The sequence below is a fragment of the Stegostoma tigrinum genome, chromosome 9 (assembly GCF_030684315.1).
Source record: "Stegostoma tigrinum isolate sSteTig4 chromosome 9, sSteTig4.hap1, whole genome shotgun sequence".
Classification (NCBI taxonomy): domain Eukaryota; kingdom Metazoa; phylum Chordata; class Chondrichthyes; order Orectolobiformes; family Stegostomatidae; genus Stegostoma; species Stegostoma tigrinum.
In genome coordinates, this window is record NC_081362.1 from 4,936,881 (window position 1) to 4,954,785 (window position 17,905).

Sequence of the window (17,905 nt, forward strand, 5' to 3'; positions counted from 1 at the left end):
ATTTAATGTTACATCCTGGAGTGTGAAACACCAACATTTCCCTTGATCCAGCCAGCTTGCTCCTAAGCACGGAGAATGCTGGAGAAGTTCACCAGGTCTGGCAGCATCTGTCAAGAGAGAAACAAAGTTAACATTTTGAGTCTAGTATGACTTTTCTTTTAGAACTGGAAGAGATTGGAAAGTGACTTTTGTACTTCTGACAGTGATGGAGGAGTAGCTAGGGGAACAGATTCTGTTGAGGTTCAATGCAAAAGACAAAGTAGTTAATATTTGTGGTGTAAGAGAAACAGATGTAAAATGTATGTACTGAGTTTCCTTAGTGTTTTATGTTTGATTTCCAGCATCTGCAGGATTTTGCATTTATTTGGGAGTTCCCCTGGTGCAGATTGAGGTGAAGATGATAGGCATTACAGCTATCTTCAATTCGTCAGCTCTCATTGAGCTGCTTTTTTGTACCTAAAATTATTTTTGTACTCCATTCAAAGAAATGAAATAGGGCAGATCTTAACAGATCTACTACTAACTGCCTTCAACAGACAGACTGGTCTGCGTGACAGCTGATGTTATTGTTACTGGGGAGAAGTGAGTTTGGTTTCACTGGAGATACAGCATTTTAATTATTTGTCTACTGCAGACTTTGATCACTGGTCAACAATTGGGGTGGTGGAGGTGGTGAGTTGAAGGAGTGAAATCTCATGTTAATTTATAAGTCAAGGTTTGTGAACTTGGTCGTGAACCCAAGTAGTGTTTCCCAGTAGACAGTTTATGAGCAGCAAAGGGATGACAAGTAGTTTGAGAAGAACTGCGCTTGGGATGTGATGCAGATGTAATGGGCAAATGTATTATGACTGTGGGATCCTGAGTGAGAATAGTGAAATAAAGAGCCTGATTAATTGAAACCTGGTGTTAGTGATAGAGGACGATTTATGGTTGTATTGCAAAAGATGCAAACATCACCACTATATAACAGTTTCTTCTGTAACTGGAAATTTATTTCTTGATCATTGCTTATTGCCAAGTAAGCTTTTTCTTTATATGCTTGTGTTTCATCTCTCCATTTTAACAAGAAATTGCGGCATAAACTGTGAAATATATTGCTATAAAAGTCATGTAGAACATTTTAATTCTTGAAATATTTATAAAATGGATGATAAACTTTCCTCAATCTACCAGGTTAAAAGTTCTTTTAATGTAATTTTATTAATTTTTTTTGTGCAGGGAAAAAGATTTGGATGGCAAGTGTATCATACACATGGACGGAAACAAAACAACGATCACAAACTTAAAGGTATAACATTTCAGAATAGTATTAAAAATTTCGTTTGATGTGCTGCTGTATAGAAAACAGCCCATTTGATATTTCTCAGTCAATTTTATGGAATAAATTGTACTATGTTGTATGAAAGTTATCACCTTGTTGAAGTAGCTCAATAACTTAACTGGAAAAGGCAGAGATCTGTTGGTGGTGGAGTTGCAGCTAGCAATTGTAAATTGTCCACATTGTTTACAGATATGCGCTTGTTACTTATGAGTTGCCTTGATATTCATGCCTACGTTTCTGTAGAAACCCGATTTGGTGAAATTATCATTTGAGATAATTTTCTGTTGATTCACAGCCATCACCTCCATTTTCCCCATTGCAAATGGTGATCTAATCTGATCGCTCTTTTTTAAGCAGCTAATTATGTATCCTTTATTTTTAAGCTTTTAAAGCTGGCGTTTTTCAGCTATTAGAAATTACCTTTTTCTTCAAAGGGCAAAATGTGCAAGAGTTTTCTGTGCAAAATGCTTTACCCCTTCCTGGGGTTGAGTAGGGGTTGGAAATGATAATGGCAAATGCCCATTGTTACACATTGGGTCGATTGATGCGGATGAGCTGTATTATTGTTAGTGACTGACAAGTTTGATTACAGCAAACCAGAGCTCCGGAGCAGTGAATGGACTGCTCTTGGAACTTGGATTACCAGATCAATTTAGGAATCAGTGCCATCTCTCTTCCCTTTTTTAAAAAAAAGCCAACAATGAGGAACTTGTGAGTAGTTGCTTTTTTATAAAGAAAAGTGGAAAACTTTATCCTCTACCTTTAGTACATTGGTAATAATTTTTTGTATTCATTACATCTAGGCTATATAAATGGTGAGAGTTGTTATCTATAGTAATATGGGAAAATTATTTTACAGCTTGCTCCTAAACTAAATCTCAAAATTTTCATATACATTGTTAACAAGAGCCACTCAATTCTCTCAAAAGCAGCTTGGTTGCAATTTACATGTAATAGCCTTCAAATCAAAAGATCTTGTGTAAATTCTAGTCACAGAGGGTTCTGGCCAAATCGTACGTAGGACCTGGTGTATCGTAAGATTTTCAAACACTTGACATCAGAAAATCTTGTCCTGAAATAATTCTTGCTCAAATTTGAAGACCTGGTAGCTGTTGGAAAAGCAGAACGGGAGTATACTACCCTAAAGTGTGACCATAGATGTTTCAGTCACCCTGGGAATTTCCCATGCAATGTTTTTTGTGTCACCCCATCTAGATAGATGGTGGTAATGATGCTGGCTTTACAAAGATAAGTGTCTTGGAAACTTGTGCTGCTTTTTATAATTATTAATAATTAAAACCAGTAGAATGTGCGTTAGCTCCCAGTTTTGTATGCACAATGCCACATGTGATTGGTGTGTTTCTAGATTTCATCAGTGTGTAAACAGCCTTAATAGCATTTGACCTCCACAGCAAGCTCTAATTCTCTCTGTCTCGCCTGCTCCTTTCTTCTCTGAGCTGTTTCTGTCCTTAAATCCATGACCCTGGAAGAATGGTTCTCACCATTTGACCATGAGTTTGATACTAAGAGCTCCCTGCAAATAGCATTCTGATTTAGTACAAGTTTACCACAAATGTGTACCCTGTGCAAGTATTCTAAATGTGAAAAGTGTTTTTCTTTGAAATGCACGTGCTTTATTTTGCCTTTAATTTTGAGTAGACTTGTGCAGCATCTTACAGTAGGCTCATTGTGAATATTGAAAGTAAACTTCAAAATTGTTCATATTGGTATTAACTATGTGTCCTTTTTAATGCAGTGTTGTTGCTGAAATGTTCGAATTCGATTAAAATTTAAAACTAATGTGATTTTTTTTTCTCTCCCAATAGATCCCAGAAGGAGGTTCAGGAGATTCTGGACGAGAACGGCTAAAAACATTTACCTATGACTATTCTTATTGTTCTGCAGATTGCAGGAGTCCCAAATTTGTGTCCCAGGAAAGGGTATGTTTTTCTTTGATTTTGATGGACTTTACTTCTCCATCTTCTCCAACCCACAAAATTTACAGGTATTGATCATAATGTAAAGTATTTAATGTAAGCAGTGTTTGTAGGATGGATATCATTATAGAACAGCAGATGGTGTCTCTGTTTCAAAAGTTCCGAGCTTGAGTCCCACCCTAGGACCTGAAGCATTTGATGTAAAGACAGCTGGTGCCTCTACCATCAATCTCTGTGGCTCTGGATTACAAAATGCATGTAAACGTATATGTTGTTGCAGCAAATCCAGTTTCCTTGGCACTGGGGGTTCATTTCACTGGATGCCTGGTGTAGTTTGATTATCCAAGTGTAGGGGGTGGTTCATGTTGAGGCCAGGTGGATTTGAGACCCGTTTCCTTGCCCATTGTGGGTGGAGGCCATGGCAGTATAGGTCAAACCTTTGCTTGGGCAGAGAACTGCTCACAGGATAGAGCATGCACTTAGAAAACCTCGAATAATAAGAGAGGTTAGAATTTCTTTTATGAGAGATTACACATTCCAAGGCATGGTTCGTTAGTGATGTCTTGTGGTTTTGAAGAATGTTGTTGTTGTAAGTGCAGTTCCATGATTTATGAATGGATACATGTCACATTGATGAATGATGTGGATGAGTTAAAGTCCGATTATGGGGTGTTGTGCAGTTTAGGTACAATATCTTTGATAGACAACTTGGAAACAGAATATTTTGTTAAATAGTTTTCCTGAGCTGATCAGGAAGGGACAGGTTTGGTTGCTCACTAGAGGCCGAGGGCTAGACCACCCACAACTGCTGGCACTTGACACTAATGATCGAGGTCACATTTTCTGTTTCAGCCAGTTTTCTGCCTGATTTCTCCATCTTCCATCACCACTGAGGCCGATTCTAGGGATTTTCTGGTGAAGGGATGGTAATAGGCCCTAGGACACTGGGGTAAAGACCTATTGATGACTTTTTCAAATGGACTTTGAGTGTGGTAGGCCCATTAGTGGGTATTTCCTTCATGCATTTGATCTAAGTCAGTGATCTTAAAAGAAATAGTGGACATAGATTTTCACGCCCCTTTCTAAAACTTTTGATCCTTTTGTAGCATTGCTTTTGCAGGTTGAAAGTAGCCAATAACTAATAGCCATGATTCCGTGAGTGTAGCTTACCATGGGAAATAAAAAAAATTCTGGAAAGCTAGATCATAATTCTATTTTCTTTGCCAAAGAGTGTCTACAGGAGTAGGGAATTACTGACAGCTTTGTCTGGATATCCATGGCTAACTGCACTTGGGTGCACTGACCGTATCATCCTATCATAATCACAAAACTGGGCTGTTGTTTGACTGAGTAAAGGCATTCATGTTGAGTGGGATTGGCAAAGGGCAACAAGCAAGCCATGTGCCCATGTTAGCTGAGTAATATTAGAACTCGTTGGAAGGCTGTGTCAGTGGAATACAATTTCTAGTGTGATAAAAGAATTAGGTGGCAGGCTTAAGACATTAGAGTTGGAGGGCTGATGGCTCCTCCAGAGGAGGAGAACTGTAGGAGGTTAAAGAGTTGGGTAGGAACAGATGCCGCATATCCGTAAACAAGAAATGAAAACACAAAAAAATTGAGGGGTTTGGTTTCGAGCTAACAAAGTAAAGGAGGAAGTATAACCTTCTGTCATCAGTCCATAATTAGTATGCTGGCCATGTGTAATTTTCTGCCAGTTGCCATACCAATGAAGGATTGTGCTACAGCTGTACCACAACAGTTGCTGCACTCTGTTCCGTGTTGTACATTGTGGTGTGATCTACTCTAAGAGCAAAATGTAAGGGATTAATTTTTTGTGTATTTTAAACTTGCCCACACAAAAGATCAACAAATATTTGATTTGGTTGTGATTGTTGATGCTCACCTCATGACAGCTAGGCTGTGCATTTATTATTTTGAAAGTCATGAGTATTGTTGACAAGCAAAAGACCCCGAACTCCAGATGAAGTGAGAGTGACTGCTGTTTGGGTAGTTGTTAATATACGCAGTTGTAGGCTTGCAGGCCATTACTGGCAGAGAGCCTAGAATAGATAGATTAAGCCATGTCTACAATCTATTAGTGCACTCCTATCCTGAACTTCAAGTAATAATCGTTATACTGACATACATTCAAGATGAACCACTACCTCAAACCCCCAGACAGTGAATTAAATTCGCAAGTGCATTTAGTATTGGAAATTAACTCTTTTTCCATTTTGTTATCCAACTCTAATATTGAAGACATGTGAGTTTTACACTTAATATAAAAGCAAAATACTGCACATTCTTAAGTACAAAATGCTGGAAATGCGCAGGTCAGACAGCATTCTGTAGAATGAATAATAGAGTTAACATTTCAGGTCAGTGACCCTTTATCAGAACAATTCTGAGGCACGCTTGACCTGAAATGTTAACTTTGTATCGCTGCCCACTGATATTTCCTGACCTGCTGAGTATTACCTTTCTTCTTATTTATATTATTCATTTTATGTTTGTTTTCCAATACTCTAATTTAAAAAAAACACACGTGTCTATATATGTGATTATTTCTCTCTCTCTCTCTCTCTCTCTCTCTCTGGTTTGATATTGTGTAGTTGTTTAAGAATGTATACAAAGTTGTGTATTTTAAACTCCCATACATAGGCATCAGTTAGCTTGGATGGCTAGTTTGCAATACAGGTTGATATCAACATTATGTAATCAATTCCAGTATGGGCTGAGGTCACTGTGAAGATCCTGTGTTCTCAACGTTGCTGCTTGCCTGAGGTGTGGTGACCATTGTGTTAAACTTATCACCAGTCACCTTTCTCTTTGATGACGGAGCAGCCTTAGGATCCCATGGGACTGTTGTGACTTTACCTTTTTCTTTGTATATGGCCACTTGTGTTTATATATAAACATACCCGATTCTGAAGAGTGGAATAGGAAGCCAGAAACCAGAAATAATCCTCTTTATTTCTTTAATTTTGTCCTTGCCCTAGCTTGAATCTCGATCTTTAGCTTTTTGACTAAAGTGATTTGTTGTACGATAGTTCATTTACTTTTGCTGTTAACATAATGGGTTAAGTACTTTTGCACTCCTGAAAGAATTATGCTGCTTAAATTACCATTTGTTCTGGAGGCCGAGTACTATGAACATTGATCTGTTCCTGTCATATGGAGAATAATGATTCTTTTCTTGCAGGTTTTCGAGGATCTTGGTACTGATGTCCTTAAAGCTGCCTTTGAAGGCTACAATGCGTGCATATTTGCTTATGGGCAGACTGGATCTGGCAAATCTTATACAATGATGGGAAACCCGGTAAGAAATCTGTGGTAGCCATATGGGATGGGTATACCAGTTAGCTTTTTCAGTGATTGAGGCTATTAGCATTGGCATAGGCACAGACCAAAGCTGGTGAATTGGACCTTCTCCAGTTTGATATCAAATAATGTAGTTTGACAGGTCCTTCAAGGCTTGCTCAAAAATATCCTTTACCAAAAACAGGTACATACCCTTTTACGTATAAAAATGAATACCTTTTTAATGTAACATCTCATTACCTCGTTTTCCCCTTTAAATCCCACCTTTTTGATCAAGTATCCAGTTTGCGATCTCTTTGCAACTTAGCTGTATTTTGTTTTATGATGCTTCTGTGAGGTGGTTTGGGACATTTGGTGAATGAACAATACAAATAAAACATGTTGCTGAAACCTTTCCAAATTGTGTGTGCAATTTGTCCGCTTGCTTTTTCACTATTTATTTGGTGGCTTTGTGCTCCTAATATGGCAGTTGGTTTTCTATTATCTCTTGGCTCAACTCAAACAGACTTGTAACTTTATTAGGGGTTTAAGTCCACTTTTATTAATAACACATTTTTTAAAAAGTCATTACTGAAAATTTGTTGTGCTTTCTAAAGACCTAGCTGACACACAGTTTTATCAAGGCTGCAGCATTAGCTCCCTCTAATTCAATTTCATTCTTTAGTCAATATTTTGATTGCCCTGAGATTCAAACATGTTAGGTGGTCCTTTCCCATCTATTTGTTTTCTTAGACTTATGTTTGTTCTTCTTGAGTTATGTCAAATTTTCCAGAAGTATATATTGAAATACCCTCACTAAGGTGACTGTTTTGACTGATAGTAGGAACTGCAGATGCTGGAGAATATGAGATAACAAGGTGTAGAGCTGGATGAACACAGCAGGCCAAGCAGCATCAGAGGAGCAGGCTGCTTGGCTTGCTGTGTTCATCCAGCTCTACACCTTGTTATCTCTGACTATTTTGACTGTTACTTATGCAATTTGACTTTACTCCCTGTAAACTTAGATTTTCTTTTGCTGCAGCCTTGCTAATTCAGCTTCTCTACTGCATTATTTACATCTCAATGAGAACGTTGGTACCAGTTTGGTTTAGATGCTGCCTATTTCAGCTTAAGAGCTTCCTCTGCCCTAGAATCCATTCAGTTTCCCAGAAATCATCTTTTCCACATGGATGTGCTTAATGTGTTTCACCGAACGGAGCTGCTATTTTGCCAGATTTTGTTTAAATGTTCGCACGAATAACAACAGGTAAGTGTACTGATGTATTCAGTTGTTTCAATCATTGAATACTGCAGGGTTCAGTGCTGGAACCCCAGCTATTCACACGAACATTGGGTGAAGAGATTGAATGCAATATCTCCAAATTTGCAGATGTCACTAAGCTGGGTGGCAGTGTGTGCTGTGAGGAGGATACCAAGAGGCTGCACAGTGACTTGGACAGGCTGACTGAATGGGGAAATGTGATCTAATGTGGATAAACTCAAGATTATCCACTTTAGTAACAAAAACAGGAAGGCAGATAATTATCTAATTGGCAGTTTAGGAGAAGGTGAGGTACAATGAAACCTGGGTGTCATGGCGGGACAGTTGCTGAAGGTTGGCTTGCAGGTGCAACAGGCAGTGAGGAAAGCTCATGGTATTAGCCTTCAGCAAGAACATGAGAGTGTAGGAGTAGTGATGCTTTGCTGCAGTTATACAGGGCCTTGGTGAGGCCACACCTTCAGTAATGTGTGCAGTTTGGTCTCCTGCTCTGAGGAAGGAAATTCTTGCTACTGAGGGAGTCTAATGAAAGTTCATCAGACTGATTCCTGGGATGGCAGCACTGATGTGAAGATAGACCTGATCGACTGGGCTTGTTTTCACTAGATTCAGAAGATCTGGTAGAAACGTGAAATTCTGCTAGGACTGGACAAGTTAGATGCAGGAAGAATGTTCCTGATGTTGGGGAAATACAGAACTAGGGGTCACAGTCTAAGAATAACTGAGATAAGAAGAATTTCTTCACTTGTGAACCTGTGGAATTCTCTCCCACAAGAAGCTGTTTGGATCAGTTCGTTAGATCTATTTGAGAATGAGCTGGTTGTGGCCCTTGCAGTGATCGAGGGGCATGGAGAGAAAGTTGGAGTGGGATACTGAAATTGCATAATCAGCCAAGACCATACTGAATCATAGTACAGACTCAAAGGATTGAATTGCCTACTCCTGCACCTATTTTCAATGTTTCTGAGAAAGTAAACTTGATATCCACATCTCCCCGAGATCAGAGACAAAGCATAGAATCGTATAGTGCAGAAAGAGCCCTTCAGCACACAGAGTCTGTACCACCAAAAATATACTGTACCTAAACTAGTCTTTCTTCTGAGTTTGGTTTATTGCCTTGAATGTTATGACACTTCAGGCGCTCTTCGCAGTAAGTTGCTTTTAATGGTTGAGGTTTCCTGTCAGACAGTGCGTTCCACACTGCCTCCCCTCTCTGGATGAATTTTTTTTCCTCATCCCCGTGCCTTTCACTTTAAAATAATGCCTCCTTGTTATTGAAAATCTGTTGTATATCCTGTTTTAGGATGATGCAGGCCTGATACCTCGAATTTGTCAAGGACTGTATGACAGAATTGCTGGGAAGTCTAGGTGGGATGAAGCTTCATTTCGCACAGAAGTAAGGTAGGAAATTGGAATATTTTTGCTTTGGAACAGCATGATGGCGCACAGTAAATTCAACGTTGCTATTCATGGGAAAGCCATGCTTTAGATAAAGAAAATTGATGAGCTGAAGACTAGTTTGAAAGCTCGGTCATTTTTTTTCAGAACCAGCAGAAGGTAAGGCCTGCAATGAAACATTACTTTGAGTTTGCCATCTTCTGCCAAAACAGTTATTTACAGATGGCAAAGTATTTCAACAATCCATGACTCTGACAGCTGACTCTATTCAAAGAGTTTAAAAATGAAGAAGCAAGCATTGGCAATCCAGAGCATGTCACTTGGTGTTTCCACAGTAGCGAGATGAGTGAAATTTTCAGTCAATGACCTCCTTCTGCAACAACAGCAGAACCTGAAGGACTCTGAATACTTCTCACTGCAATTTGATTAACCTACCAACATGATGAATGCAGCCCAGCTAATTTGATTTTTTGTGCACATTGTTTTCAAGGGCATAGTATCTTAAGAGGATCTCACCCTTTTGCCCCTCTTTAAAGAGAGGACTAGATGAGGATATCTGTGACAAATTCAAAAGTTGCGTGGTTGAGGAAAACGTTCCAGTCAAGAAATTTGGTTTTCATCTGATTGGTGCCAAGTATAGCTGTGCACAAATACAGGCTTTTTTGCGCTTTGCAGAATTATCCTGGATTTTGTTGTTTTGGTCAATTCTCACCATTATAATCCTCCAGAAAGTGAGTAAAGTTGTGGACATTTCTCGTAATAAAAGTTAAGATTGAATTGAGATTACAATCTTCAGCCCCTCGGCACTGCTTGTTTAAATGCTTATTGAATAAATTCTGCTGTGGGCAATGAGCTGACCCTCCATGCTAATGTGAGGTGGTTACGTTGAGGGGCATTCTTGCAAAGATCTTTAGATTTGATGCCTGAAGTTGATACTCCTCTTTTTAAACTGAGGAAAGAAATGTGCAGTAAGCTGCCAGGCAATGCATGGTTGCTCGACTTCAAGTTCCTTACAGACACAACATCAAAACTGAACAAGCTGAACTGTGAATTGCAGGGAAACATCGAAGACACTGAACACCTGAGTGTTTTAAATGCATTCAAAAAGAAACTTGGTCTGTGGTCCACCTATTTTAAAGCAAAACAATGAAAGTTCCATGGTTGGGAAAAAATGCTTGAAAAAAAAATCAAAGCTAAGGAAACATGATTCCACCCAGAAAACTCCTGTATTCAACTAAAGGAAGATTGCAGAGGAATTGAACAGGTGACTTCAAGAATTAGATGTAATGGAGCAAATTGTCATGACTGAAACCAGGTGAATCTGAGTTCATTGGACAGGAAAATTGGTGTCTAGGAGCAATTCGATTAGACCTTTTAACTTTTGTGGGAATCCTGAAAATAATAGTGGGGCCTAAGTATCAGCGTGTTTACTCAAGTGGGTCATGACAGCTATTTGTGCAAGCTTTTGATGACTATATCAATTTGCAATGCAGCTTCCATTATTAATAGTGGTTGTGCTTCAGAAGGTAACATTGACTTTAAAGTGTAGACTGATGTATGTCCTAATGTTGCGAAAGGCTTTATAAACAGAAATTCATTATTTCTCAAACTCATTCCTTTCACCCTCAAGATATCCTTATCTACTAGTCTCATGCTAGGCTTTCATTTCCAATCAGTGCCAGTATTGAATTGTTGTTTTGTGTATCTGGGAAACATACAATCTGCAAGAGAACCATTGGGAGACAGGAATGGGTCTGAAAGGACTCTCTGCTTGTCATGACATTTGGGATGTTCTAAATTATATTTGTACCGTAAAGTATTGTAAAATTAGTTTTGTTTTCCTCTCACAAAACAGCTACCTGGAGATTTATAATGAGCGAGTCAGGGATTTGCTCAGGCGGAAGTCTACCAAAACGTACAATTTAAGAGTGAGGGAACATCCAAAGGAAGGTCCATATGTAGAGGGTAAGAACATATCTGTCAGAAAAATCAAACTTGAAGCATATTAGCCCTAGGTTTGGCATGTTTTGGCTCTGATGGGGACACAGCTTACAAAGTTGCCAATCTAAATTGATTATGGAAGAATCAGTTTTGTCTTTTTTATTGTGGCATACAATATAGTGTGTTGATTACACATTAATTTTGAGTGTCAGTTGGCACTTCCTCCAGATGAACATGAAGTGCAATGAGATAACATAAGGAGCAATGCTTATAAGGACCATGGGCTTTTCTGCCTCAGGAATAGAAGTTGCAGTTGCAATTAAGGAGGAAAAAAAAACAATGTTGGCTGTTGATACTTGTTTTGGAGACAGACAAGCCCATACATGACCTTTTCCATACAAGTTGCTTCCTTGTAAGGCTTAAGTTTATATTTGCCTTTCACTGTAATATTTACAGGATTTATCATGTGCCAGACTATTTGATATCTTTTTTGTTTCGTCCCCTGTTTTCTTTTTACTGTATCTACTCAGCAAAAATGTGTGTCTAAATATAGTGTAATTACAAGTTGTGGCTGCAACTATTTGCATGACTGCTGAGCAGTTGGCTGTATTTCTGGTTTACACCTGTATTTTGTGGAGGGGATTTTGCGGACCATGAACTGAGTTAGCTCTTGCTAAGTACCTAATCTGACCTACGTTTGTAGTTATAGTGTTGATATATCTGGTCATGAGAACTCCCTGGTCAGTGATGCTCACTTTGTCTTGACCGGTAGATATGTTGTTGAAGCTTAGGGGAACTTGTGTATGTTAAAGATCTTGGCATTTGTATGAATGTTCCCTGTGACTTGTTAGTGCAAGCCTGAATATTGCCCTGCTTTTAGGTAACAAGTCTTAAATTAACAAATAAAATTCAACACCCATAGAACATAAAATTGAGCAACTAAATTATTCAAAATACTTTAATAGTCCATTTTCCTTCATTTTAAATACTGCAATTAATAACATAAAAGCATGTGATTGAGTTACATCATATTCACAAATAATGTAATTAAATGCATCTATAAAGTTTTGTCTTTTCTGTCCTTCTCTTGGTGCTTTTAATCAAAGCTTTGAACCTCTGAAGGCCCTGGCCTTGTATTTAATATTCTTAACAGAGCAATTATTTTTTTAAAAGTTAACAGCATGCTGCAGACTCAGTTTGTGCATTTTAGGTAATCTCTCAGTATCTCTATGATTCTTTCTGGTAATAGCAGTCAAAGGATCTCAATATCTGGGCTCAAATAATAATTTAGTTTGTGTTTCCAAGTGATTTCAAAACCTGCTGGATTGTACCATTCAGCTCAAAAAGTTTTAGAAAGGAAACTTCATGAAAACTGTTGCAAAACTTTTGCAGAAAAGGAGAACTTTGTTTTGATATGCAGCCTGAAACTGATCAGCACTCTTGTCCAGTTGATTTTGTTTTTGACCAAAGATCATTTCATCTAACACACTGGAGCTCACACTCAAGTTACAATGTTCATGGATTTTACTTCTTTTGGTCTTGAAAGGATGCAGTTTTACCATGCCATTGGAAGAATAGATTGTGCATTTCCTGTTGAGCACCCCTCTCCTTGTTAAGGAATACATTACACTGTTGCATTGCCTTCAGTAATCATATAGGAAATGCACTTTTCCTGTCACATTTTTTTTAAAAGTCAGTAAGTACAAGCAATCATTTGGGATGCACAGAATCTCCAGAAATTGCAAATACAAACATTCTGTCTCTTGTCAAAATGACTAATTCTTAGCTGACCTTAACAGAAATATAAAAAAAATCAATCTGTGAACCAAACTTAAAGTAATTAACACTGACTTCAGTGGGTATTTTAAATAGAAATTAAACCCTGTGACTGCAAACAAATTCAGTTGCAACTTGTAACCACTCCTGCTGGGAGATATGACAGGTAAGCTGCACTCGTTTGCCTAGGGCAAACATCTCTCATGCACTGTGGCTTGTCTGCAGCCACACTGTGACCTTCATCATCCAATTAACTGCACTTAGGGTGGCCCGTCTTTCTGCTGCTTTCCACTTTGCCCATCAGAAGTGATCTGTGTAGCTTTTTGGTTCTGACCAAGTAGCCAAAATGTTTTTTGAATGTTACTTTTTTTTTAAAAGTTCTTTTGCACTTGCAATTTCAAACACTGCCAGATTTGTCTTGAGGGTTGTATGAGGATTTTTAAAAATTTTTTTTGCAACATAAAATACATTGTGTATTTTATGGCACAAAGTACCAATTCTGACAACACTTGATTCGGTGAGATGCTCCATGGGAATAAATCCCAGTAATTTGTTTGGAAATAGTTTAAAAGCGAGGCACTGAATATTATTGCTGGTGTATGCAACCCCAGCACAAAAATAGTGTGAATAAATAAGATGAAGCTGTTTTCCCCAGGCAATGAGCCGACATCTAAGGTAATTGACCAAAAAAAACCCTAGGGAGATGAGGAAACTTTAAAGCAGTGAGTTCCTGTGAAAATGAATGCACACCTTGATAGGGTGGCAGGAATAGATTCAATTTTAATTTTTGGGTATATGCTCAGGAAAAAAAGACTTAAAGGGCTATGGATCGAGAGGAATTTAGTAGTTTTTTTTAAAAAAGTGGGCCCAGTGGCTACCTTTACAGTCACCTTCAGCAATTCGCTGTAATGCACATAACCTGTTCCGTTCTGTACAAGGAGCTGAATTGATAAGACAGTTGGGTTTTGTTAGGCATTGACTTATGAATCTCTTATGCTGCATTTATTTTATAATCATCTTTGTTTTATGCATTAAGATTTATCAAAGCACTTGGCGCAGAATTACAGCGATGTGGAGGAACTCATGGAAGCTGGAAACATCAATCGAACAACTGCTGCCACAGGAATGAATGATGTCAGCAGTCGTTCCCATGCCATTTTCACTATCAATTTCACTCAAGTGAGTCGTCTGAAAAGAACCTTTTTAATGGCTTCAGTTTTATCAAGTATCTTATCAGCTGTAAGGAATAACTCAGTTGTTACTCTTGAGACGTTAACGAGAGCTACGTACTGTAGGTTTCGTTAATGAAGTTAGAAGGCAAAAGCATTTCTATCATGCTCTATTGGTGATTAGTATTGCACATACGACATTTGCTGGAATTGCCTTAAGGGCAAATTGTAAGCTGAACTCACTTGGTTGCTCTTCGTACATTTTAGTGAAGGGTGACTTACAGCCAAATTTTGTTCTCATAACCATTGGTAAGTTGTGAAGCTGACCTCCCAGCAGTTTTTGGTTGGAGTCATCTTTTAGATCTTTATAGTCTATTGTTTCGATCTTGTGTCCTGCAGTGCTGTTTAAAATTACAGAGGTTCATTTGGTTAAACATTTTCAAAATTGCCATGAAGTCTGTATTTTGTTCCTTCATCTTTTGTTTCAAAAGTAAAGGATATTAGGCCCAAGTGATGTGATTAACCATGTAACTGTGCAACTGCCCTAGTGCTCCATGCTGTAGAAATTTTTAAAATGTTCTGTCCTTAGCTTGTGCAGGAGTTAAGTTTCTGAGATACCCTAGTACGCTTTCTGTTTTAGCACTCTATACAAGTTATTACCAATGAGATGGGTATCTTTCCTCTGATTCTTTATATTAAGAAAATGTTTTACTTAATATTTCTCATGAAGAAATAACGTAATCACAAAAATCATTAAAATCCTTTGTCTGGAAAGACCTGCAGGCTGCCTTAAAGCATACAAGCTGGATTTTTAGTTTTTTTTTCATCACTAGTTTCAATTTTGTGCATTATAGTGCCAGGTTGTAGTTGTAGCAGTTGCAGTTGTAGCTGTAGTTGTGGGGGGTTTTCCTTTGACACGTTCCTGCAAGATTTGCTTGATGTCACAGATTTGGATTAATAAATACCCTTTCATTATGTTGTCCGCCACTTGAACTTGTTTGGGGTGCCCATGATCTCTTGACTGGTTGAAATGGCAATGTAATTAAAGCAGAATAAAGAGCAGAGGCTAAAAATATATAGTTTGTATTTACAACTGGAGCATTTTGAATAATTGGCAATCTATTGGTCTGCCCCCATTTTTAAAAATCACAATACAGTGGTATATTGGAATGTATAAACTGGAAAAGTCAAGCAGCTGTTTCTACTGCCCAGTAACTGTCAGATTACAAGTACTTTTCAATTTTTTTTCCTTTGTGCACTTGCTGAAACCTCCAGCAAATTTCAGATTCAGTAAACTTCATATCCCTCGTCAGTCCATTTCACGTACCTGTTTATGTCAAGTAATTAAATCTTGAGGGAAGCATGCTAACAAGCTTTTTTCATATTTTGCCCAACTCTCATTTCTGGTAGCAGTTTAACCATTTATCATTTAACTAGTGTTCTGAACAAACTTCCCATATCTTGGTAATTTCCCAAAATGGTTGACTTAACTGAGATGTCCAAAGGACTGAGTTTCCAGTGTGATGTGTGCTGAGGGAAAACAGTTTTAATTTTCACTGTATTTCCTCCACGCTTGTATCTTTTACTGTGTGTCTTAAAGAGAGTCAGTGATGGGTGCTGATTTACTTCCTTAATTGAAATCCTAGGCCAAATTTGATGCTGAAATGCCTTGTGAAACCATTAGCAAGATCCACTTGGTCGATCTTGCAGGAAGTGAAAGAGCAGATGCTACAGGTGCCACTGGTGTAAGATTAAAAGAAGGAGGAAATATTAACAAATCTTTAGTCACCTTGGGAAATGTTATTTCTGCTTTGGGTAAGATATTTAATTCAAATGTTTCTTGAAACATTTATAATCTTGAAAATACTTGGTAATTGTTAAAAATAACTGACTGCCATGTGTTTGAATTTGTACTGCTTTCAATTTTCACAGCTGATTTGTCTCAGGATAGGATAAATTCTCAAGCAAAGAAGAAACAAGTATTTGTGCCTTACAGAGACTCAGTTTTGACTTGGTTACTGAAAGACAGCCTTGGTGGAAACTCAAAAACCATTATGATTGCCAGTAAGATTTTAGTTTTTGTCAAGCTTGTGGTTTCAAGTAACATTTTAATTTTATTGTTAAGCTTATTAATTTAACTATTCTAAACACCGCATGCTTTAAAAATAAAAGTTCTCCCTATTTGTGTGACGCCAAATAATATAACTGTTGGCCGTGAGCCCCGCCATGCCCATTTTACTCAATATAAGCACCCTCAGGGAAGAATTTAGATTGGTTCCAGATATTGATACTTTGGTTTGTTTGTAAACCCAGTTTTGATACATGTCTAACCTGGAACAGGTCTAGCTCAAATGATACCCCTCCAGGTGGGTGAGGTGGTAATCAAAACAAGGGTATAAATGGAGAAATATCGAACGGAAACTCTAGAAAACATTGTGTATTTTACAGAAGTATAAAGGGTGTCCTTTGTGCTGAGTGATTTTATTTCTAAATTGGCAAAAGTGTCATCTTTTAGTTTGGAGTCTTATTCTGCCAGCTTTGAACATCATCTTTAAAATATAGTTCCCAAAGTGTCATGAATGGTTAAGCAACCAAGAAAAAAGCAAGTGCTTAATATTCAACAGCAGCTGTAATTTCTTTACATCCCATTTGGATAATAAGTGTCAGCCCAGCCAGTGATGCCCTCATCACATGAATGAATTCTAAAAAAGAAAATACCCTTCACTGGACCCAAGGCCTACTAATTTGTCTAATCTTGAAATATTTTCCAGAGATCATCTTAATTATACCACTTAATAACATCAATTTCTATTATATATTGCTTTTGACATTGTGAAATGCTATGGACTTTTTTTCTAAGGTATAATCAAAGAATCTGTAAGACAGCTTTTTTAGAATCTTTCAGATGCAACTTTAGTTTCTCTGATCTTCCACCCTGGTCCACTGTTTATTTGGGGTTAGCCATTTAGAAGACTGTCCAATACCCCTTTCTCTAATGCCCAGGAGTGTGTCAACTAGAATTTCTCACAGTTCTCCAAGTCTGCACTAAGTAGTGATTGTAAAACCTCAGGATGACTTCATATGCACATGGTTTCACTCAGCGACATATCTACCCCAATATTATGTTTTCTCTTGCTCTCCAAGTCAAACATTCTTCAAAATCTACTTTTCTGACCAAACTTTTATCATGTGTCCTATTATTGCCTCAGCAGCTTAATATGACACAGTGCTTGATAAGGTTGCTTTGAAGAACTTTGAGACGTTTAATACCTTAATAGCAATACTTATATGTACAGATGTTGGAATACTTTGTATCTGAGAGTGTTAATGCACATTTCCCTTGCTGTAGCATAATAGATCTAAACCACAATATCCTTCATTTCCCTCAAGCTCATTTTGTTGGTGTCCGGAAAGTTAATCAGGTCAGAAGTTGCATGACACCAGGTTAGAGTCCAACAGCTTTCAGAGTGCTGCCTCTTTGTCTGGTGAAGTAAGGAGGCACTCAGGCACTGAGAGAGATCTGAGAAACGAAAAGATCATACAGCCAGTGTGAGTGCAGTGTCAACAGGCTGAATAATAGGTCTCTGCAGGAGATCAAGAGTGAGAGTAAAATGTCAACAGCTGAATAACAAGTGAAGGGATTACTTATTTGATTTAATTAAGGCAGAAGATTATTATAAAACATTAAAACTAAAATGGTGCTGGACACAAACCAAATGACTGGAATGACATGATGGTATAGGAGTCGTGTGCCAAGGGTTTAACCAAAGTAACAAGTAATCCA

At 38.0% G+C, this 17,905-nt stretch overlaps 1 protein-coding gene across 2 annotated transcripts in view; it reads left to right on the plus strand.

Moving 5' to 3' along the window:
• Nucleotides 1–1,156: 1,156 nt before the first annotated feature.
• The window catches only part of kif16ba (kinesin family member 16Ba), a 118,403-nt gene continuing 101,654 nt past the window's right edge, over nucleotides 1,157–17,905 (plus strand). For both annotated transcript variants that reach the window (XM_059648322.1, XM_059648323.1), the window contains exons 1-8: nucleotides 1,157–1,288; nucleotides 3,148–3,261; nucleotides 6,461–6,577; nucleotides 9,141–9,238; nucleotides 11,091–11,200; nucleotides 13,989–14,131; nucleotides 15,768–15,936; nucleotides 16,054–16,185. In XM_059648322.1, coding sequence (XP_059504305.1) covers nucleotides 1,253–1,288; nucleotides 3,148–3,261; nucleotides 6,461–6,577; nucleotides 9,141–9,238; nucleotides 11,091–11,200; nucleotides 13,989–14,131; nucleotides 15,768–15,936; nucleotides 16,054–16,185 — 919 coding nt within the window. In that variant the 5' untranslated portion in view covers nucleotides 1,157–1,252. The remainder of the gene's footprint in view (nucleotides 1,289–3,147; nucleotides 3,262–6,460; nucleotides 6,578–9,140; nucleotides 9,239–11,090; nucleotides 11,201–13,988; nucleotides 14,132–15,767; nucleotides 15,937–16,053; nucleotides 16,186–17,905) is intronic.